Source organism: Hakea prostrata, chromosome 10, assembly GCF_041222555.1.
Source record: "Hakea prostrata isolate BN-2017 chromosome 10, UWA_Hpros_2, whole genome shotgun sequence".
Classification (NCBI taxonomy): domain Eukaryota; kingdom Viridiplantae; phylum Streptophyta; class Magnoliopsida; order Proteales; family Proteaceae; genus Hakea; species Hakea prostrata.
Genome location: NC_142609.1, coordinates 15201723 through 15224559, shown reverse-complemented (window position 1 = coordinate 15224559; position 22837 = coordinate 15201723). Strand labels below are relative to the sequence as shown.

The 22837-nt window shown below is 36.7% G+C and overlaps 1 protein-coding gene across 1 annotated transcript; it reads left to right on the top strand.

Annotated features, from left to right (window-relative positions):
* The first annotated feature begins 4997 nt into the window (after nucleotides 1-4997).
* On the top strand, nucleotides 4998-22574 carry LOC149002128 (uncharacterized). Its single transcript, XM_089136298.1, has 8 exons — nucleotides 4998-5479; nucleotides 8026-8133; nucleotides 8255-8920; nucleotides 12643-12722; nucleotides 19555-20040; nucleotides 20136-20222; nucleotides 20323-20423; nucleotides 21586-22574. Exons 1-8 carry the CDS (start codon nucleotides 5473-5475, stop codon nucleotides 21653-21655), a joined length of 1605 nt encoding a protein of 534 aa, XP_088992424.1. The 5' UTR covers nucleotides 4998-5472; the 3' UTR covers nucleotides 21656-22574.
* The last annotated feature ends 263 nt before the right edge of the window (nucleotides 22575-22837 follow it).

Here is a 22837-nt window from a genome sequence, read left to right as displayed (position 1 = left end):
CTCATTAAAAAAAAAAAATTAATAATTCATAATTATGGGAGATATTAACCACCACTTGATTATCAGTTTTCCTTTGTGACAAACATTATTTTCCTTAATCTTACCTACAATTTGGGTATTTACTTTTTAATAGAATAAATAACAAATCTAATGTTAAAAAAATTCTTTTTTGTTTTCTCTTTTTTTTTGTAAAAGTATATTCTTTTTTCATTTCAGTAAAGAAATGAAAAAAAAATTAAAATCTAGATTATTATTAGGGCCATTGAGAAACAAGCATCACGATTTGCTTTTAGGATTAAAGAAACAATTTGATTCACCACGCGGCTTCTCTTTGTCCAATTGCTTTATTACAAATTGCATAAAGGAGTAATTTTTCTGATGCTTGACTATATAAGAATGTCAAAGATATTCGGAAACTCATATGTATCGTAAAAAAGTTCAACTCGAAGAGATCAAAGAAGACAGTGATGTTAACAAGTCAAATTTAATATAGACATGACTAATTCAAAATGTTGATATTAATTTTTATATTTGAAAAACACATTTCACTCCCATCTAGCACGAAACACACTAAACACACCGATAGATTATCTGCAATAAATATCTTATAAATAAATATTAAATTTGATCATTTGAAAAGAAAAAAAATCATTGAGTTCATATTTGTTGCACACAATGTGAAATTTATGGTCAACTAAAACATTTTTCTTTATTATAAGCCTAAGTGAGATGAAATTTAAATTAATCTTGATCAATAAGGGACAAAATAAAAGAAAAGCCATCATATATAGAAATATGTTAATCTAATATAATTAATAGTCACTCATATGTGTAGGTGGTATTTAAGTTTCACAGCTTCCAAATGGCATGAAACGCTTTTGAAGTGTAAGTATTTATATTGCCATGGAAGAAAGCTTACTTCAAAGATAGAGCAAGTTTTGTGTTAACAAAAAATATTTAATTCTCCATATTGGTGCAAGCAAATCAATTTCACTTGTTTTTCTTTTCTTTTTCTAACCAAAAATCTACTCATAAACTATTAATAGAACAAGTTTACTTAGGAATAGTGTATCTTATAGTCTCTCTAAGCTCTGCCATTGGTATGATGCTATCTTTTTCGAGACACGATTTAGCAAGACAAAAGTCAGATATCTATGAAATAAAAGACTTCGTCTAAAACAGTATTGAGTCTTGATGTCGAAAGGCACAACATGAGGATTACGACTACCATGTAAATACTCTAATCTCGTAGCAACGCCGACTACAATTAGATGTAATATGTTAACCCCCCCCCCCCCGCGTGGCCAGTGGCAGTTGGTTTTTGCTGATTTTTTGTTGTAGATGAATTTCTCAAGAGATCTATTGGACATGAACTCCTAAATAAGTACTTTTTTGGAAACAAAAACCCTAGAAAAGTGACTATATGTAGATGGGAAGTCCTACCAATGCTTACAACTTTATTAATAAACTCTTCTTCATTATCTTAGGGGCTTTAAGAACTTTCACGGCAGTCAAATGACCATATGGTAATTTATCTTTGAAAACCCAACCATAACTACCTTGAAAAAAAATTCTCCATCTCTTCTCCCTCAATTTTAGGGGTGTCAACAGTTCAGTCCAAGCCAATTTCATTTTGAACATTTTGGTTTAGTGTTGAAAACAACGAAACCTAACACAGATCATCAACAAAATTTTGTTTTTGATTCGATTTTAGGTTGGTGTGGCTTGGATTCAAGTTGAATCGGTTTGAGACCATTATCCACTTGTTTCCGTTGGTCTCAAATTATAAATCATATTTGGGCTTAGATCTTGACTCTTGGGCCTCTTTAACCTCCTTGTGTGGATTTTTCTAGCCCCTTTTAGCAAGGGGTTTTAGGAGAATGCCTTTTCTACACTTTTCCTGTATAGTACGGCCATTCATTTGTCAAAATACACAATAAAATTTTAAAATATTTATAATTTTTAATTTATTTAATCCCATCATTCATCTATAAAACCACCTCATAGGATTTAGTATACATAATTCCATCATCCATATGAAACAATGTATCACAATAAGAATTCCAACAAATAATGTTTAACGTCGCCACACTCTGCAAACCCTAGCGTCGCCGCACTCTGAAGACACCGAACGTCCCCTCCCTCAGAGGCGTCTGTCTCTCCACCTCCACCCCTTGTTCTGCTCCATTGCCGCTCTCTCCTTCTCTACACCTCCTCTCTTCCTCTCTCCCTCTCTCCGCCTCTTAGTTCACTTTCTCCACCTCCACCCCTTGTTCTGCCCCTTGCCTTCTCTCTCCCTCTTGCCGTCTCTCTATTCATTTTCTCTACCTCCACCTACACCCCTGTTATGCTCGCTTACCTCCCTCTCTCCCTCTCGCCGCCTCTTTGTGAAGTTTCGATTTAGGGGGAAAAAAAATTGCGCTAGTTTTTTCGGTTCCCCACTTCTGCGGTTCACCACCTATCTCCACCTCTCTATCTCTCCATCTCTTCCCTCTCCCACACTCAGTTTTTCATCCTCTCCGTCTCTCTTTGTTTCCTCTTTTTCCCCAATCAGTGGAAGGTTTCCGGTTATTTGAGAAGAGGAAAAAAAATTCAGGTAGATGCGAGATCTGGTAGTGCATTCCGTAGGTCTGAAGGTTTTACGCTAGAGCTGGAAGTATTTCTCGTGAATTTGGAAGCTTTGCTGGTGCGAAAGTCTCATGTTGCTAGTCCCCGTCGGTGTGTTTTCACCGTGGCTGTTGTTTCTGCCCTTGTGGCATGTTATCTTTTTACCCTTGTGGCATGTTTATGTTCGCCTTTGTGGCATGTCGCCACTTTGGGCATTTGTGATGGAGGATACGTATGTCGTATTCCTTGTGCTTAATTTTTTGGGCATTTATGATGGAAGATATGTATGTCGTATTCCTTGTGCTTAATTGTTGTTGTAATTTTTACAACCATTATTCTAAGGGCTTGGGCTCAACCCATTCCTTAGTCAGGATGACCTTGTCTATTGCATGGATGACATTTGATCAATTTCCATTCCTTGGTTCTGATAGAACCTTGTGTTTTCATGCATTTATCTTTTGTATTTCTGTCTTTCTTTTGATGTGTCTGTATTTCCTTTTAAGTTCATGAATGAAGTTTTTCAGCTTTGTACCAAAATAAATAAATAAATAAATAAGAATTCCACTCCCAACCTTATGAACCACCACTAGTCAGTATGCATATGAAATATAAGAATGTATGAATGAGAGCAAGGAGTGAGCTTTACAAAGTTAATTAAATACATGAGATTAATTCATATATAAATTAATTTGTTCGGTCAAATAATTCATGAATTAAAAAAAATATATCAAAAAAATTAAGAATTTTATTATTAATTAGTGTTATGGATATTTTATAATAGACCTGTCTGGGTCGACCAAAGAAGAACCGGACCGATCAAATCTTGGCCGAACCACGAATAAAACGAAGGCACTAAGCAAGGTATACAATTTGAATCGCATCCAACCTCCTTAAAGATAGGGATAAGGATTCCAATCAAGTCAAGTCACTCTTAGAATCCAAATCGGACTCCACAACTACAATCCAGTAATATTGTCTTGGCAGATAAGATTCCTCTCCCAAGAAGCTAGCAACAAATACAGAGTTCTATTCGAACTCCATGACTGCACGGTTAAGGTAACATCTCCTAAGATCTATAAATACCCACATATTCATCATTATCAGGGATGCAATTTGAAGTTATTGAATACATTGAGAGATTGAGCTTGCTTCCTTTGTTCGTGTGAACTAACTTGTTCGTCAGAGATGAAACTCGACCACACCGGTCGAGCACATTTTTGCAGGTTCGAGCTTTTGACTAGGAGGGACCGAATTCTGCAACAACAATTAGGATTTGGACATAATTATTGTACCATTCATAGAATTTCTATTTAAATATTGTCGATGCCTGTGTCAATGAGACTAAGAACCTCACTCAAATTGGAAGGGTGTTCCATGTTCATATGGGAGAATAGAGAGCTGGGGTACCAATACCTTTGGTTGCTTTGATGGTCAAGAATTAATTGTTTTTCTTGGAGGCCAAGGATCAGGTATTGGTACCTTCGAGACTTTGAGAGAGTTGGGGTTTGCAAAATGCATCAACCACTATCCAATCCTTAAGCAAAACTCTCAAGGCTTAAGGAAGGTTTGTGGCTGTTGATTTTGAAGTGGTTGTTGAATTCGACTCCCTAGAGGTGATCTCATGCCTCTCCTCCAGCAAAGTGTTATTTGGTTGGCTTGTAGATGGATGACATCGAATTGTCTCTCAATCCTTTGATGTAAGTTTCGGTCTTTTACATTTCTTGAAGAAGTCTTTGATATTCGTTCTGAATCGCCATTAGGGTTGTGGGTGATCTTGCAAGCGGTGTTTTGTTGAGTAGTTTTCTTTCTTTCTTAAGTCTATAATCTCCATTCATGTAGAAAAATAGATTCTGGATTCAAAAGAATATTTTGCATATTATTTAATATTCGTGGGGGCCGACACCGATCTGGATGGCCGGACCAGATTAGTGTTTAAACGGTCCAACCACCAACCAAGGTTGGACCATCCCATCTGAGAGTTACATTATAAAATTCCTTTTCTTAGGGTTTGATTATATTCGAAACCATTGGCTTAAGAAAGGAATTGTTTGCAACGAAGAAAAGTAAAATGAAAAAGTGATATATAAGGTATGAAGAGGGGATCAAGCTTTAGTTTTGCGCAATTAATGTACATGACACGTTCAACGAGAAAACAAGCCGTCGGATCAAGATCTCAAACGAGATTTTGATCCAACGGTTCTTCTTTTTTCGTAGTACAGTTGTTGGCATTTACTAAAGCAAAATGCATGAAGAGGCACGTGTACGGTGGTGTAGGCCCAAGCCTGGGAGGATGAATTACGTCCTCTTACTAAGCCAGAAGGGTCAAGGAAAACAATTAAATAGAGAGAAGATTGGTTGCTTGATGATGGTTTATCCCCACGATAGCCATCGGTACCATACAGGAAGGATTTGTTTAACAACAATGAAGATGATGGAAAACTAACCAACATGAGAATTAGAATTAAATGGATGCTCAACAGATTTATTTTCCTACCCAGAAAAGCAAGATTTTTATTTTCTTGTTGTTTCATTCTCTTCTCATTTCTCATTTTGGTACAACAAGGGGAAGGAAAAAAAAAAGGAGGAAATGAAAAGGAAATTTTGTTCTCTTTGTCTCTCTCTGTCTCTCTTTCTTGGCAGAATTAAGAGTTGGGTTGTAACGCCTGAAGGGTTATGTGAAGAATGCAGAAGAGAGTCGTAACGCCAGATGGGTTAATGTAAAGAATTCAGAACTGGGCATTCTCCCTTTCTTTATTGCTCTAGGTGGGATGTTTAGTTGTTGAAGCAATTGAAGGGAGAAAGATACAGGGAACCCAGAACAGATTCCACCAAGAACCGACTGGGGAACCTTAGAAAATTTCCCAGATGGGAGGTATTGATCCCTTTGTCTTTTCAATCTATGATCTCCTTGTCGGTTTATTTTTTTAACGTTTAGAAAGGATTTGAAGTTCATGCATTAGAAATTTTTCATTTCTCATTTTCCGGGATTCTACATTTCAGTTAATTTCTGGGTGCTTGTGCTGATGCATTCTATAAGTTGGTTTAATCATACCTACCCCACACCTTATATTTTGGGATGGTGGGGTTCATTAGACCGATTAAGGCAAACGATTGCTTCTGTTAGGCGTGTGGGTTTTGGTTATTCTACAAATGACTGGAAATCTGTGGTAGTTTGTCCCATTGGAACTGTTTTTGTGTGTCATGGATGGTTTTTTGGTTTAGCTGTTCTTCCTGGTTGAAATAACTGAATTTTCACTTCAATAGAAATGGTTTATGGTGGCTGTATAATTGCATTTTGTGGAGGAGACAAACTAGTTGTGTACTTGTTATATCTTGGTGCATATTTGCATTTCTTTTATCTGTTGATGAACTCAATAAAAATGTCCTCAAAGTTCTTTTGCCTTAGTCCTAGTGTCACATTTCTCAGGATTTTCTACGTGAAATATTTTGACATGAAAACTGTTCAAAATGTGGCCCAATTGCATGAGTTTTGCAGACAGATGATCAACTTTAAAGTAGCACTGTAAATACTTGGTACAGTAGTGAAAGACTCTGTCATTGGATTGCTCTTCCATAGTCATTCATCCTCACTAGTTAAACCATGCTGATTTCTGCAATTGCATATTTGCTTATCTTTTGGGGAAGTTGTCAACTAGGACTCTTGCTTAATATTGGGAAATTTTGCAAACAGGTTCCTCATTTACTTTTAAATCTGTTAGATCAACAACATCATGTCAAGTTTCCTTCTCGCTTTATTTTTGTTACTACATTACCTCTCTATAAAAAGGAACAATGGTGTAAGTTCTTATAAACTTATTTGTAGACTATTGAATACATGAAATATATAGGAAAGAGGACGAGGACTTCTAACTCAGCCACTTCCCTTATTAGGGATACAGCATAATCCTTTAGGCATATAGTTCAATAGGAGGAGCTTGCACGCCTGATTTTTTGTCTCAGTGGGTTGGCAATTCTCAAGGAGTATTTGACAGTTGGGTTGGTCAATGGATCAACTCTTGTCATGCGTGCTGGTACTTGGCCAATATTCAACTATTTATTGCTTTCCAAGAAGTGTGGCCTTGTGCCCCTGTTGACATCACTGTGGCCTCTATAAAATTTACCAATAAGCCCTTGAATTTGATCCTGAAAGGATAGTTTCTTTTTTTTTGGTAACAATTATAGGGTTAGTTGAAGATATCCATATACGGAGGGAAAAGCTAGGCTTTATGGTTTAGAGGATTAGGAGAAGAAAGATTGCGGTTGGGGATAATTCAATTTACTGGTTGTCAAAAAGAAATATGGGTTATTCTCATTTGATGCTTACTTGAGTATTCAGTGTATGAGATTTGTTAATGAATTGTGTTCATTTCTTGGCTTATGTGAATGGAAAGAGAGATAGAATCCCGTCCATTATGTGTGGCTTAAGTTAATGGTATCAGTCCAAGTAACTTGCCCAATGTGTCCTGATTATTGAATGGGCAGAGTGTAGAGGACCTGCTGGGACCCCTGCCAAAAAAAAAAATTAAAGAAGAAATCTTAACTTTCCAATCATAAAAATTAAGCATGGGCAGAAGAGCCAGTAAAAGAATACTTACGTTTCTCTGTAACCAGTGTGTACCACAATCCGGGACAAGTTAAAACAGGAAGAAGTCACCTACAATGAGCAAAACTAAATGCATATTAAATAGGATGCATGTTCACCCGATCTAGTGATTATGGTGAATACCCTCTACAGATCCAGATGGTTTATGAAAAAGAGGCTGAGGGGGTTAGAGAGAGGCCCCTTCTTTTTCATCATGTGTCATGTCTCTTGTACATTGCTACTTTATTCTTTTGTCAGTATTATGCTAATGTTACATAAAATAAGGAATCGGATATTAAGGATTGTGTATATCCAACTGTTTAAGAGTCCAAGAAAGAAAAGCCAAAGCAATCAAAGTGCACGGCATACATCCCCTAGCCAAATTAATGCACATGCAACAGTAGCTCAGAGAGATATACAATGTAGGCTATGCAGCCTTCATAATCTGAAATAGTTCCAAAATCTAGGGACCATTTTGTTGCCTGTCTTCTGCATCAAGAGAACTGAATTTCTCAAACGATCTTCAGACACCTGTCCTCTGTGGGGACCCTCTTTTTTTTCTTAGATAGCTTGGCCAGTATCCTCCTTACTCATAATGAGCATTTCTTTCCTCCGTGTGTTCTTCCTCTTTCTACTTCATTTTCTACTTCATTTTCTACCTGTTATTTTACTTTCACCTTCAAAGCACTTTTTTTTTTCCAGAAAGCTTGTGAAATCATTGGAACACTATCTATCTGCACTCAAGACAAAGAGATCAATAAAATTTCTTCTTTTTATTTTAGTCGTCACCCTTCTTTAATTTTAAAGTCATCTGATTCCTCATGTTAACATCTCAGAGTCTGGCGATACTCATTCTGAAGAGGAGAAAGCACTCCCAGAGAAGAATAAGAAAAGAAGGCTCAAGACACCATCCCAAGTTATGGCTTTGGAGAGATTTTATAATGGTATTAGTGATTTCTTCTCTCTCCCTCTTTTACAATTTTTTGTAATTTATCTACTTTGTTAGTGGTAAAATGCCTCCCTCATCATCAAGACTGATATAGACAAACATTCTGTGCTTTCCAGAGCATAAATATCCCTCAGAATCAATGAAGTTAGAACTTGCGGAAGAACTAGGATTGTCAGAGAAACAGATCTCTGGATGGTTTTGCCACAGGAGGTTGAAGGATAAAAAATTGAGAGAGGAAACATGTGCCAATGGAAGACAAGATATTTCAAATGGTGTTATACAGGAGCATGGCAGTGGACTTAGGCAGGATTCGTGCAGCAGCACCAAGCAAGGTGACTATAGGCATTTTGATCCTAGGGAGGTGCAAAGTTGTAGCCTTTATGGTCAGGATTATCCAGTAAAAGACGTCACTTATGAAAATAGAGTTCACCATATGCGTCCTGGACATTATGGTACAGTGGACAACACGTCTTCAGGAAGTAGCTCAACTTCACAGGATATGTTACCTCCTTCCAGTGGGGATCGATATGATATGGAACCATCAAGATACCATTCTCGGAATAGTAACAATATGCCAATGGATCCTAGGGGTATGCAAAACCCAGGATATACGAGGGCATCAGGATATTTGAACTTGCATGATGACGTTGATCATGCTGCTATCGTAGCCGTTAAGAGACAACTGGGTAGGCAATACCAGGAAGATGGTCCACTGCTGGGTGTCAAATTTCAGCCTCTCCCTCCTGGTGCATTTGAATCATCATACAATGATTCTCTCAATGGTAGTATTTGTACTTTATTTATTGTAGTATAACATTATTTTGATGGAGTTGCATGTTATATTTCTTTGGTAGGAGTATCCGATTTTGTTTTGCATATTTATTGATCATCATCATCAAGTCTTGTCCCAACTAAATGGGGTTGTCTACATGGATTCTTGCCTTCCAATCTAGCTCTTTTTGAGGCCATGCTAGATACAAGACTTGAGCTATGCATATCTTTTTTCACCACTTCTTTTGAGGTTATCTTAGGTCTGCCCCTAGCTCTTCTAATTCCTTCAATCTGGATTATATCACTTCTCCTTACAATGGCATTTACGGGCCTCCATTGAACGTGGCCATGCCACCTCAAATGACTTTCTCAAAGTTTATCACCTATTAGAGCTACTCCCAAACCAGCCCTAATATGGTCATTCTTTATCTTATCCTTCCTAGTTTTGCCACTTATCCTTTTTAGCATCCTCATTTTTACCACATTAAGTTTATCTACATGATGCTTTTTAATAGCCCAACATGCTGCACCATACATCATAGCTGGTTAAACAACGGTCTTATAGAATTTTCCTTTAAGCTTTAAAGGAATACAATAATCACATCAGACCCCAGACACACTTTCCACTTCATCCATCCTATTTTAATTCTTTGAGAAACATCATCCTCTATATCACATTTTTTACTTGTGATTGAACCAAGATTCCTAAAACAATTGCTTTGAGGAATCTCTTTATCATCAAGTTTCACCACCTTATCATCTACTCCATCATGACCGAAATTACCAACTAGATATCCTGTCTTCATTCTACTTAGTTTAAAGCCTTTGATTCTAAAGCCACTCTCCTTGATTTTAACTTGGTATTAACCCCTATTTGAGTCTCATCTACCAACCCAATATCATTAGTAAAAAGCATGCACCATCATTGCTAATTTGCAACCTCACTCATTTTCATTGTCAAAATTGTTGTTGGTATCACCATCATGTCTCTTCTGCTTTCGTAGCCATTAATAGTGTAGTACCCTCAAAATTTTAATTTGAAATATGTGTGCATGGCATCAGTAATGGTGCATGTGCACAGCAAGTAATTGAACCAGTTTAATGCTAGCAATTAAATGGTTCATGGATAAGTTTGGACCAAGTCTATACTCTACTTGTTGGCTCAGCAAATGCAGGCTTATTCATTTAGATACAGTTTCAGACAGCACTTTGTATGTTGATTTGGATTGCAATTTGAGATATAGAATTAGACAGCTTAGGAGAAGTTTAATATGGCCAGTAGTGTAATGGGAAAGTCCTATTGGTACTTGGTTTCTTCAAGGTTCAGAGAATAGAGATAGAGAGAGAGAGAGTTTAATTTTGATGAGCTAATCTAGGAGAGTTATTTTACTTGTTCTTCTTCTTGCCTTTCACCTTGTCTCAGTGAGCTAATAAAGCAATATATTTCATGAGATCTCGCAAGTTCTTGAACTACGATTATCACAAAATAAGTATTAGGGATAACAAGATTCCTAAGAAGAAGAAATCAGTACAGTTCCTTATGGCTTTACCTGCGGGTTTGCAAAGAATCCATGTAGCCGACCCCATTTAGTTGGGACAAGGCTTAATGCTGTTGTTGTTGTTGTTGTTGTTGTTGTTGTTGCATATTGATCCCACATGGTGTTACTGGTCACTTCAGTTGCATCATGACCTTGGTTGTGGGCCAAGCATAGTTGTCAAGATGGCAAGGCAACCTAATGCAGTGAATGTTACGCATGCCTAAACGCTGACACAGCATGCTCACAGGTGTTACTTTGTGTCTCCCCTCCTTTCTAACGTTCTTAAGTATGCTATAATATTTACCTTGTATCATCAACAATGAACGTTAAGCCACATCAAGTCATAAAAAAATCAACATAAGTCAGATCAAGTCATCAAAGATCAGTATTTGGTCACATGAAGTAATTAGAAATCAAATGAAAACTAGGAGACCACTGAGCATAAGAAGCAAACTGTGGAATAGACGATCAAAACATGCATCAATGCACATGAAGTCAGTTAAGTAATCATTAAGGCATCAAGTATTCAAGTCATCAAATTCAACATTAAGTCTCATCATGTATCAAACTTTAATGTTAAGCCACATCAAATTGTAAAAAAATCAACATAACACTAGAAGACTGCAGGACCTAAGGAGCAAACTGAAACAATCAAAACATACATTTGGTTTATATGGTTTTTGGAATTGGTCATTGTCCTGGTATATACCTAGCTCTACATTTGGTTCATACTGTTACTTGGAAACTCTGGTCTTAGTTTCAGTGGTTAAACAGTTTCAGTAGTTAAACTGCTCTTTATTTAGAGAAATGTTCTTGTTCTCCCAAAAGTTTGACTGGTCAAATGATTTATATTTTTGCATAGCACCTTAGGTATTAGATAAACACAAAACGAGCATTCCATAAAAATCCAAGATTGCTTAGATTTGATTTAAACAGGGGGAGTTTTGTTCTGTTTAAAGTTCAAACAATTTTGGGTGTGCACAGTTGTTAATATTTGCTCTGAATGGAAACATTTCTGTTAGATATTGAATCAAATGAATATTTTACTTCTTTTTTATGTTTTTATCCTTGCTTTTCTTTCTTAAGGTATATTGAATTTTTAGATTTGAGAAAAACCCCAACATTCAAAAGTTAAAATTTTCACCTACCGCCAAAACCCACTTTCTGTTCTTGAAGTAGGGGTTAACTTTTCTTACTTGTGGTTTTTTTCTTTTAACTATTTTTAGTTGATCCAAGTAGGAGTTTTTGCTATTTATAAATATTATCTGTATTAAGTCTCGAACATTTACTTCAATGATATTTGGCATAAGCGTTGGCCACACTTAGGTCCATAACACGGAGGCATTCAATGCCACTAAAGCGACAGTTGCCTAGGCCTTCAAAATTTGCCTGGACGCCTTGGGTGAGAGAACCATCCTATCTCTCCTTTTGATTTCTTTGTTTTTTATTTTCTATCTAATGTTTCATTCATCTGCTGACATATATTCAAGCCGTGTTGATGCGGCTGGAATTGCTACTGGTTTTGTGAAGCCTCTGTTGGCAGTACATCAATTGCTGTTGGCTAGAGTAACTGTGAACATATGCTGTTGCCATATTATCTCAAGTGCTACTGCTAATATTGTTGTCATCTTGCTTTGTGTTCCATGTTAAATTGCTCATTGTTTTTTCATTGGAGGTGTTGAAGAGAAAAAGTGGTAGCTTATTATAACAAATTAAGGTAAGTTGGCCTTCAAATAAAGCCGTAGGCTGTAAACAGTTTGCGACAGCACCAAGAGACCACCTTTACAATGCTCTCACTAAGGATCTATAGTTTATCCTATTCCACGTTTTTTGTAATTTGTTTATTTGTTTGAAGTCAAGCTTTTTACTGAGCGTGGTGCCTTTGCTTTTTATTTTTAGTAGTTCTTGTTTTTATTAACCCATTAACCATTATTGCTTCTATATTTTTTCTGGTGATTTTTATATTACCATATTAACTTGCATTAAAAAAAAAAAATTTAAAAAATGCAGAGGAAGATAAAAAGATAGTAGATTTTTCTGAGCCAAGTTAGTGAAGGAACTGTAACATTTTTGCCTTCTTCCTCCTCCCACCCCAAAATTTCCCTTATTTCGTTGGTAGTATTCTTGTTGCTTGTTACTCAAATATAATATCCTGATGTAAAATCTTATATTTCTCTAATGCATATTCCTTGCAGACCCATATTATGTTGGTGATCCCATTCATCTGGATTCTCACAGCATCCCAAGAACCTTCAACGCACATGGTGCTGGCATAGTAAGTGACCTTATATTAAGGGTCTTCTTATATCTTGGTTGAATGCATGAGGAATGAATTTCTTTATGTGATTTAATTTTCATGTCTTATTTCATGAAGGATATTCATACTTAAAATTGAGATGCTTTTCTTAATTGGCAGTGAAACAAACCAGAATCTCCTACTGAGGTGTAGTCATAGGTGAGAAAGTGAAACCAAAAAATTAGAGAAGAAGAAAAAGAGAAGAGAATGAGGAGAAAAGAAGAGAAGATTCAAGGGGTAGAGACCATGGTAGAGTGAGATCTCGCTACCATGAAGAACTGAGATCTCGACCATCTCGGCGAGATCTTGGTCGAGATATGCCATTTTTGGCGCAACTCGGAGCCCTCTCGGTGGGTTTAGAGTCCCAATTGGACTAAAACTCGTTTTAGCCTATTTAAGCCTTTGAACACATTAGTGGCCTTGGTTTGTGAAAACACCCTAAGTAGATTTCTAAGTCTACCCATGTGTGCCGATCGGGTTGGTGCGGTTTTACTGTATATAAAACCATTAAGGCATATATGAAAATCGGTTCAATACTCTCTTAAATATCATCGTACTTCTTGGTTTCTCTTGCTTTTGGTGTGTGTATACAACGTTGGTTCTATATGTCATTACGCTGTTCATGACAGTGGGTGTGGCTTCCTTGTGTTGTGTGTGCTGGTTGCAGTGACTTTGGCTGATCCGTTGGGCTTTGGGTTCCGTTGGCAGATTTGGGCGGTATGGCGAGATATGCGTCTCGGGGTTCCCTTTTGGGGATCTCGCCTTGTCTCGTCTCGGTTGCCGGTATCTCGCGAGTCTCCCCCTGGTGAGCCGCTTTAATGGTCTTGCGTCTCTACCCCAAGAGCTTTATTTATGGATGAAAATTGAATGGGCTCCCGAGGTACATATGGCCTGCCCTTCGGGTGTCTCAGTGATACAAACAAAGAAAAGATGAATTCCAACTTACAGCTCTAATCAGTTTCTAATTTGAGTACATTCCAAAAATAAAACACTGCCTCTCTGAGTTTCTAGAAACAACTCTCAAAAAGGAAAGAAAATATAAACTAAAGCTATTAGAGAATTAGTAGCTTTCTAATTCTATAAAGCACACAACACTTTCTAAATCTGTCACTACTTTTCTTCCAAAACAGAATTTTCTATTTCTAAGATATCTTGTGCACCAAGAAACCATGACTTGCTCTCTAAGTCACCAACAAGCCACTATAACACCCCCCCCCTTAAGCGGAGTTGGTGATCAATGCTAGAATGTATTGATCACCAACTCCCAGCTTGCGGCATCCTTTTACAAAGTCTGGACTAGATAAAGACTTAGTGAAGATGTCTCCAACTTGTTTTGTAGAAGCAACATCTGGTGTAGTAATAACTCCTCTCATGACTGCATCCGGCACAAAATGCAAATCCACTTTCATGTTTTTGGTCCTCTCATGAAACACTAGATTACTAACAATATAGATGGTTGTCTAATTATCACAAATGTCTTAACCAATTCTTCAACTTCAAACTTCAATCCCTATCTCTTTTAGGAAAGACTTGACCAAAAATTTTTCAGATACCATATATGAGCCAGAGCATGATACTCAGCCTCAACACTAGACTGAGCCACTGCAATTTGCTTTTTACTCTTCCAAGTAACCAAATTCCCTCCAAGGAAAGTACGATAACCAGAAGTTGACCTCTGATCATCTTGGGATCTTGCCTAATCAGCATCTAAATAAGCACACAACTTTAAATGAGCATTTTTTTGGGTACTCAAGCCCTTTTCCTGGAGCCTTTTTCAAATACTGTAAGACATGAACTGGACTGGCTAACACCTACAACATATCACAAATCTGGACGAGTCATAGTAAGATATATAAGTTTCCTACCAACTGTTTGTACCTTTGAGGGTTCATCAAATCCTGTCCATCCTTGATGAGCTTGAGATGAGGGTCCATGGGGTTATCAATAGGTTTAAACCCAAGCATACTAGTTTCAGTCAGCAAGTCCAATACATGCTTTTGCTGAGAAAGACTGATCCTATGATTGCTTCAAAGAATTTCAACTCCAACAAAATACTTCAAATGCCCCAAATCCTTTATCTGGAACCATACACACTTAAAAACTTCTTAACCTCATCAATGTCTACATTATCACTTCCAAAACAATTATGTCATCCATGTAAACAATTAGTACCACAGTTCCAGACTTTATCTTTCTTACAAAGATAGAATGATTTGAATAACACTTGGAAAAACCTACTTCAAATATTACGGACTAAATTTTTCAAACCATGCTCTTGGTGATTGTTTCAACCCATAGATGGACTTGTGAAGTCGACACACTTTGGTAGAATTCTCCCTCGAGCAATAAACCTAGGTGGCTGCTCCATATACACTTATTCACCCAAGTTTTCATATAAAAAAGCAATTTTCTGATGAAATGGCCATTCTAAATTATCCAACAAGGACAACAAAACACACAAAATTTAAACGAGCTACAAGAGAGAAAGTCTCAAAAAAATCCACACCATAAGTTTGAGTATACCCCTTTGCAACCAGCCATGCTTTAAGGTGCTTTACAAAACCATCAAACTTGTACTTAACCACGAATATCCGACGACATTCCACAAGATCCTTACCTAAAGGCAAATCCACAAGAGTCCAACTCGGATCAGAGAAAACCTCAAAGTATGTAAATGGAATAGGATAAAAGACAGAGATGTGGTAAGGGTACAATACTGATCTAGAAAGTGAAGAGTAGTAACATAATGAAAAATAGGATATGCCACATTAGAATGTTGGGAACAAGAATACTTACCTTTCCTCAAAGCAATGGGAAGATCTTAAAGAATATAAGACGGTGGAGGAGGATCTATAGAATAAGTGATATCGATAGTTGTACCATCTAACTGTTTTTGTTTCTTCCATCGACGATAGACTTGCACTGGTGGAAATTGAACTTGCACCTCATTCGGGCCAGGAAGTACAACGGGTTTCGTCAGGGGTTTCACAATATGGTTCTTCCTTAGGCATCTTAGAAGAAAACAATACTACTACAGGTAAGGGGGGTCAAACCTATCATCTTCAGACAACTAACTAGGGTCATAATACGTTGTATCTTCATAAAAGGTAATATTTGTTGTGATAAATTGACATTTGGTCAAGGGATAAAAAATTTTATATCCTTTTTGGTACTGAAAATAACCTTAAAAAAAAATGCACTTATAAGCTTTGGCTGAAAAGGGGTAAAACATAAGCAATAACATACACAACCAAAAACTTTAGGTGAGACAAAAAATAGAGGTAAACTTGGATACACAACTTGAAACAGTATTTCATCTTGCAACACTGAAGATGGCATTCTATTTATTAAAGTACAAGATGTAAGGACAACATCACACCAATATTGCTTAGGTACATTCATATAGAACATAAGGGACCTTACTACTTCTAACAATTGCCTATGTTTCCGCTTGGATACATCATTTTGTTGCATTGCATACAAACAACTAGATTTATTAAGAATACCTTTAGAAGAACATAGATAAGAAATTGCATTTTGCACATATTCCAAAGCATTATCAGTATGAAAGATCTTGATAGATATATTAAATTGAGTAGAAACTTAAGCAAAAAAATCTATTATAATTTTTAAAACTTCACTTCGATCCTTCATTAAAAATAACCAGGTATATCTGGAGAAGTTATCTACAAAAATGATAAACTGCTGAAAACCAAAAGGATTAGGGAACATCCAAATGTGCTAAAGAAAATAAACTTGTGCTCCTAGGTTTAATTCTAGTGGGAAAACTTGTCCTATGATGTTTATCTAACTCACATGCCTCAGATTTTATTGACTTAATATCCTTACAATTAGGAACAAGAAACCTAAGACTACCATGAGAAAGATATCCCAAACAATAGTGCGGTCCAAAGGGGACACAGTGTGTGTTTTTGCAGCAGAAGTGTCAAAATCAGTGAGAGTACAGTCCATCTTTCTCAATTCCTCCTCCAATCCCTCCTTTTGGTTAAAAGATCCTGAAATTGGGGAAAACAACACAAGACAATGAGTAGGTGCTAATTGTTGTTGGCGCTTTAGGATTTGATTGAGGTCAACACTAGGAGACGGGGAACTTGTAGACGCCACCAGAGTGGATACAGATGAGTTGTCATTGGTATTATCTCCAGTAGATGTTGTCATATTAACATAGCTCTCTACCCACTCGGGCCAGCCATGTCCCAACAATTCTCTTGTATATGATTTTTCTTGTCACAGTAAGAGCACACTCAATTTCCCTTGGATAAATTTGGAGGGAGAGTTCAAACTCCTCCCCTTCCTGTGCCTTGACCAATGCCTCTTCCCTGTGAGGGATAAGAGCCACAGCCACGGCCTGCATCCATTGCTGAATTTTCCTTGCTTCCTCGTGTACTCTTTTGTCCACTAGTATGTAACATGTAAAAAGCATCACTCAAGGTAGGTACAGTTTCAGATGTTAAAATTTGACTTTCACCCATTAAAAATTCTGGATATAAACCAGCCAAGAATTTGGAAACATATAATTCATCCCGTTGTGTCTTTCAGTTTCCAGATTAGTAGTAAGAGGCTGATGTTGTTGCAATTCTTCAACTAGTCCTTTAAATCCACTATAATATTCCATCAACTAATGACCATTTTGAGAGTAATTGAACATCCGATCATATAGATCATAAACTCTCTAAATATTTTTTTTTCTTGAACAAAGGAATCATGCAAGTTCTCCCATATCTTGACTATAGCATCTGCACAAATCCACATTTCATGTGCAAAAACAGTGGTTTTATCCTTTGAATCAACTTCAGGATAGTCTTCTTTTAAGTACTTAGATTTTCCACGGGCATGAATAAATGCAGACATTGCCTTCGCCTAAAGAAAATAATTTTCAGCTCGTTTCAACTTGATACTTGTAATTTGGAAGGGCATACCTTCCTTGGTCAGAATCTTTGAAGGTTCAGCCATGACAAAAGCTTACACTCTTAACTACTGACGGTACAAACAACTGCAAGCATAGAAGATGTAATTTTCATCTTAGATTTTCATTCTTTTAACATCACAACTACAGTTGCAACATAAGGCCCCAGCTGCCACTCACGAACCCCAAAAAGAACACCAACAGATGGAAGGTGATTTAACCATGGCCTCAATAGGAAGACTCTGATGCCATGAAACAAACTAGAATCTCTTACTGAGGTGTAGTCGTTGGTGAGAAAGTGAAACCAGAAAATTAGAGAAGAAGAAAAGAGAAGAGAATGAGGAGAAAAGAAGAGATCAAGAGAAGACGCAAGGGGTAGAGACTGCTTCAACTGTCTGCTTATCTACCCCAAGAGCTTTATTTATAGATGAGAATTACAGCTCTAGTCAGTTACTAATTTGAGTACATTCCAAAAATAAAACACTGCCTCTCTAAGTTTCTAGAAACAACTCTCAAAAAGAAAGAAAATATAAACTAAAGCTATTAGAGAATTAGTAACTTTCTAATTCTATAAAGCACACAACACTTTCTAAATCTGTTACTCTTCCAAAACACAATTTTCTATTTCCAGGATAACTTGTGCACTGAGAAACCATGAGTTGCTCTCCAATTCACCAACAAGCCACCATAACAGGCAGAAACAAATTTCTTTATATTAAACATTAGTATTGTTTTGTGGAGATGGATTGCTTTTGCATCAGTGTTAGCTTGTCATGTTCAATTAATATTTGTTGTTTTCTACAAGTCTCTAATTTTTGATAAATTTCAGTCATACCATCTTTTGAAGAATGTGTGTACTTATTGAGTCCTCTGTAAAGGTTGCTGCAGCATGGACTTTTTATTTGTTCAAGGTGCTCCTTCTGAAGCATATATGGTGCATTTTACAAACTGAATTGCAGAGGCAAAGTTGAATCATGATTCACAAATGCATTTTATTGAAGCTGAAATGTTTCTCATCTAAATGACCTATTTCTCCTCATATGACTGCTACTCTACCAAATCCCAGTTTTATGATACACATTTCCAACTAACTATTGTATGCCATTCTCATAGGGCAGCATTAGTGCGTCTCAAATTCTTTTCCTTGTCTTTTGATTAAGAAATTTTCTAACACCAGCTTCAAATGAATCATGTGATTGAACAATTTCTTTGTCAATTCAGTTCTCCGTATGTAATTGTCGTAGGGAATTAATCTAACAACTTTTAGTGATGAGAAGTTGGGTTGAAATTCTTTACCCAAGAACCTGCCAGCATTTGTGTTTGCCATTAAAATTCAAGGTTAGCCTAGAGTCAGCATTACCCAAAGTTCTTGGATGCCTTCATTTCTCCCTTGGATTTTATTTATTTCATATTTTTTTCTCAACTGAATAGCCTTTTTGAAATATCCTTACTTTTCAAAGCTGGATTTTGGGAGGCATGCTTACACTTTTGTGGAAGCAAATTACATGATCTCGTTTTCTGCTGTATTGCATGATTTCTATCAGTGTCTTGTTTTCTAAAGAGACTTTCTGAATGATACCTCTATGGATGTATTGCATGGTTACTATTTGGCTTATTCCCTAAAGTTGCTTTAGCTGATGATAAAGTATCTTTCTGAAAATGTATTATGATAAGGTCATTGTCTTACACGGTTTTCAAGTACAAATATGAAGTACCAGTTTTACTGCCACTTAAAGAAGTTTTTTTCTTCTACGAGTGAAAATGAAATATGCTCACAATTCATCTGACACGTTAATGGGTAATAAGAAATTCCTTTTCTGAAATTTTTTCCCCTCAGATGGAAATTATTATGTATCTGACTTCTCAACTTCTTAAATCCTACAGAAATATGAAAGATACAATTCCAACAAGCATATTCAAGGGCTGTCTCCTGAAGGATCCCAAATTCGAAGAACTCTGCAGGAGTCTGATCGCCGGGATGAATTCTCCAATTTCCAACTGAAACAGAAGTCTTCTGTTACCAATTACAATAATCATGCTGCTGTCTGGAATTCTTCCTTGGATTCTGATGAAGATTCTGCTAGGGAAAGCTCTGGTCTTAACAGCAGGAGGAACCATGGGATTAGGTCTAAAAGTGGTGTGGAAGGAATGAGATCAGATTTTGCCACAGACCAACTTCTTAGCTTTTACGGTGGAAAAGGCATCACAAATGAATCATCATATCATCAGTTGAATAAGTATGATAATGCCAGCCCTATCGTATTTCAAAGAAAGGAATACTTCGAGTCTAAGCCTTCCAATTTGGAACTTCTACGTGGTGAATCTTTTGATAATGAAGGCAGAAGAAAGTCTAGGATGGCTGAGTATCTGGTACTACATTAGAGTTTTCATCTATTTAGATACAGCAGCTTCATGACAAGAATGTTTGGTTCTTATGGGACCTTTGCTCTTCTGTTTAAATGCAGGATGAAACAGGCTATGTAGATAGGAAAACGGCTAATGAATATGGCAACCAGTTTCAGTCAAAGTTGCCACTGAGAAATGAAATGAGAGTATGTATTGCTTATGGTCTGAATCCTGGAGTTCAGAAACTATTTCATCAATATTTCATTTTGGTTTAATTCTGATTCCAATTTTCTTTTCTATATGCAGATGTCTGGGAGAATCGGAGGAGAGGAATTCTTTCCTCAGGAAAATGTTTCAAAAACACCATCTCCACAGGCATTGCTTCCACGCACAAACCAGACAAAAAGGTTAGTGCCATGACCAGGAACTCAGTGGCATTATAAATTCATATGTATATATTCGATAAACTCATGATGTTATTTCTTTCCAATGCATTGGTGAAATAAATCCAAGCTTAACCATGTACTTACTATTAGTAAAGTCTCAGATTTAGGGCAACCTAGTGTCCTAGTGACAACGGGGTTTAAGTCTAAAAACAGCGTCTCTGTGAAACAGGGGTAGGGCTGCCTACATTATGAGACTACCCAAGTCCAACAGTGGCATGGACCTCATGCATGGGGTTACTTCATATAGTAGTAGATAGGTGGAACTCATTACAATTTAGAAAGATATGGCACAGCTTTGCTACAATTAGGAATCTTACCTAAACATTTTCCTATGTGGCCCATATTTTGTCAATGGATAGATCTATGGGTACCCCGTTCATATGTTAATTTCATTGCTCAGATTAGCTTGCCAAATGGAAAAATAGAACTTCTAAAAGCCAGGACTATAATTGCAAAAGGGGGAGATCATAATGCTGGAGGCATGCAACATGCATGAGGATGCATTGACATATGGTTGGAATATACATTAGATTTTCAATCTGCAATTTTCCATTTGGACAGTTTGGGAAGCCTTCCTATAGGCCATGCAAAACAGTGAGCTATACAATATAATACGATAGACAGAAAACACTTCCTCACATATGAAGTGCTTCAGATATTTATTTTTCTGTTTCATCTACTGATGCTGAACCTCTTCCGATAGGATTTTGATGCAATTTATTTGGACCCTAGCAAAAAATTTAATATATAAATTGCATTTGTTGACAAGTTCTTTTACTTTAGCTGTACCTGTTCCAGTCTGAAACATGAGAAACTTAACTATCTGGTGGTATTTAACAGTCTGGAGTAGTCATACATCAAAAACTTGCTTCTGAACCAACAAAAGAAATTTGATTTGATTATTTAAAGATAAGAGGCATTTTTTATTATCTCTACTAGTAAGGTGCTTTTTATACAAACCCCCCCCCCCCCCCCAACCACCCAAAAAAAAAAAAAAAAACACAGAAGAAAATGGTTAAGTAATTGGGTTTTGAGAACTTCTTGGGATCAAAAAACTTTGAAATATATGTTGCTTTTGAGTTCCCTTTCTCTAATTCTATGATTGGATGCTTCCAACTTCCAGGTCTGCCGTGGAAACCCCAACCAGCTTCAGTGAAGACGACACTGATCGAACTAGTTCTACCACAGCTTAGGAACAGTTGAACATGGGTGCTTGAAGGGCTTACAAACCTTTGAAGGTTTTTCAAGACTAGAACCACAAGGGAGGAGATCATTGGGGTGGGAAAACAAAGGTAATTAATGGGATTGTTTCCTGTTGCAGTGTAAAGCCAGTGATGTAGCCATCCCATGATCTGAGGGTACCATTGCGCGTCATTTGAAGCAAAGAGAGCAACTTCAGCATTGGTTTCGGCCTTCCAAGTCAATGTGCCTCTCTGCTTCCTATTTCAATCACTTCTCAATCCAATTCATCTTTTCCCTTCTCCTGAGTAACAGAAGCATAGGAACTTTTGATTCTAACAGAACCATAACTAACTTCTTTCGACTACCTATTCACCCCTTAGGTCAGCCAGGTAATGCAACTGTATTTAAAGAAAATTTTGCTTTTTATCAAATCTCTCCTTAATTGTCTTATTTGTCATCTTGGGGACTAATTTAGACCCAGGGTTTCACAATGGAAACTATAAGTATGCGTTTGGTAACGTTTCTGTTCTAAGAAACCAGTTCTTATGCAAAACCGTTTTTTAATTTTTCTGTGCTAAAACACCGTTCTTTGCTTGAAAATGGCGTTTGATAAATCTGTTCTGAAAATATTTTAAGAACACTAATAATAGATTAAGTTGGTGTTTTTTTTTCTTTTTTGGGTTGAAAAATAAAGTTGGTGTTTGATAAACTTGTTTTAGGGCCTGTTTGGTTACATGAATCCAGAGATTTGAAATCTCTGGATTCATGAATCTGAGAATTATACCCGTTTGGTTGTAAAAATCTATAGATTCATGAAATCTAGAGATTCACCTTTTTACACTAAAAACGTGAATCTGTAGATTTATGGGTAAGGGGTGAAATCCAGAGATTTCAATAAAGCTATACATTTGCACATTCACAAAAGTCACGTCGATCAAATAGTTTTTTAGGATGAATCCACAAATTTCATTCCACAACTAAACATCTAATTTTATAAATTATAACTCCATAGATTTGAAATCTATAGATTTGAAATTTTTAGATATTTGAAATCTCCAGACTCATGTAACCAAACAGGCCCTTAAAGCTTCAATTTGAACTAATTTTATCACTTTTGTTTCTATTTTTTGGTAAAAACTTTTTTTTTATGTTCTGTAAAAAGTGTTCTTTAGAACACTTTTTTGACTGGTTCG

What these genes read in the sequence shown, in the direction of transcription:
- LOC149002128 (XM_089136298.1), top strand. An exon ending in TTTGGAGAGATTTTATAATG is followed by an intron (nt 8,134 to 8,254) that starts GTATTAGTGATT and finishes TGTGCTTTCCAG; the next exon opens with AGCATAAATATCCCTCAGAA. An exon ending in CACTGAGAAATGAAATGAGA is followed by an intron (nt 20,223 to 20,322) that starts GTATGTATTGCT and finishes TTCTATATGCAG; the next exon opens with ATGTCTGGGAGAATCGGAGG.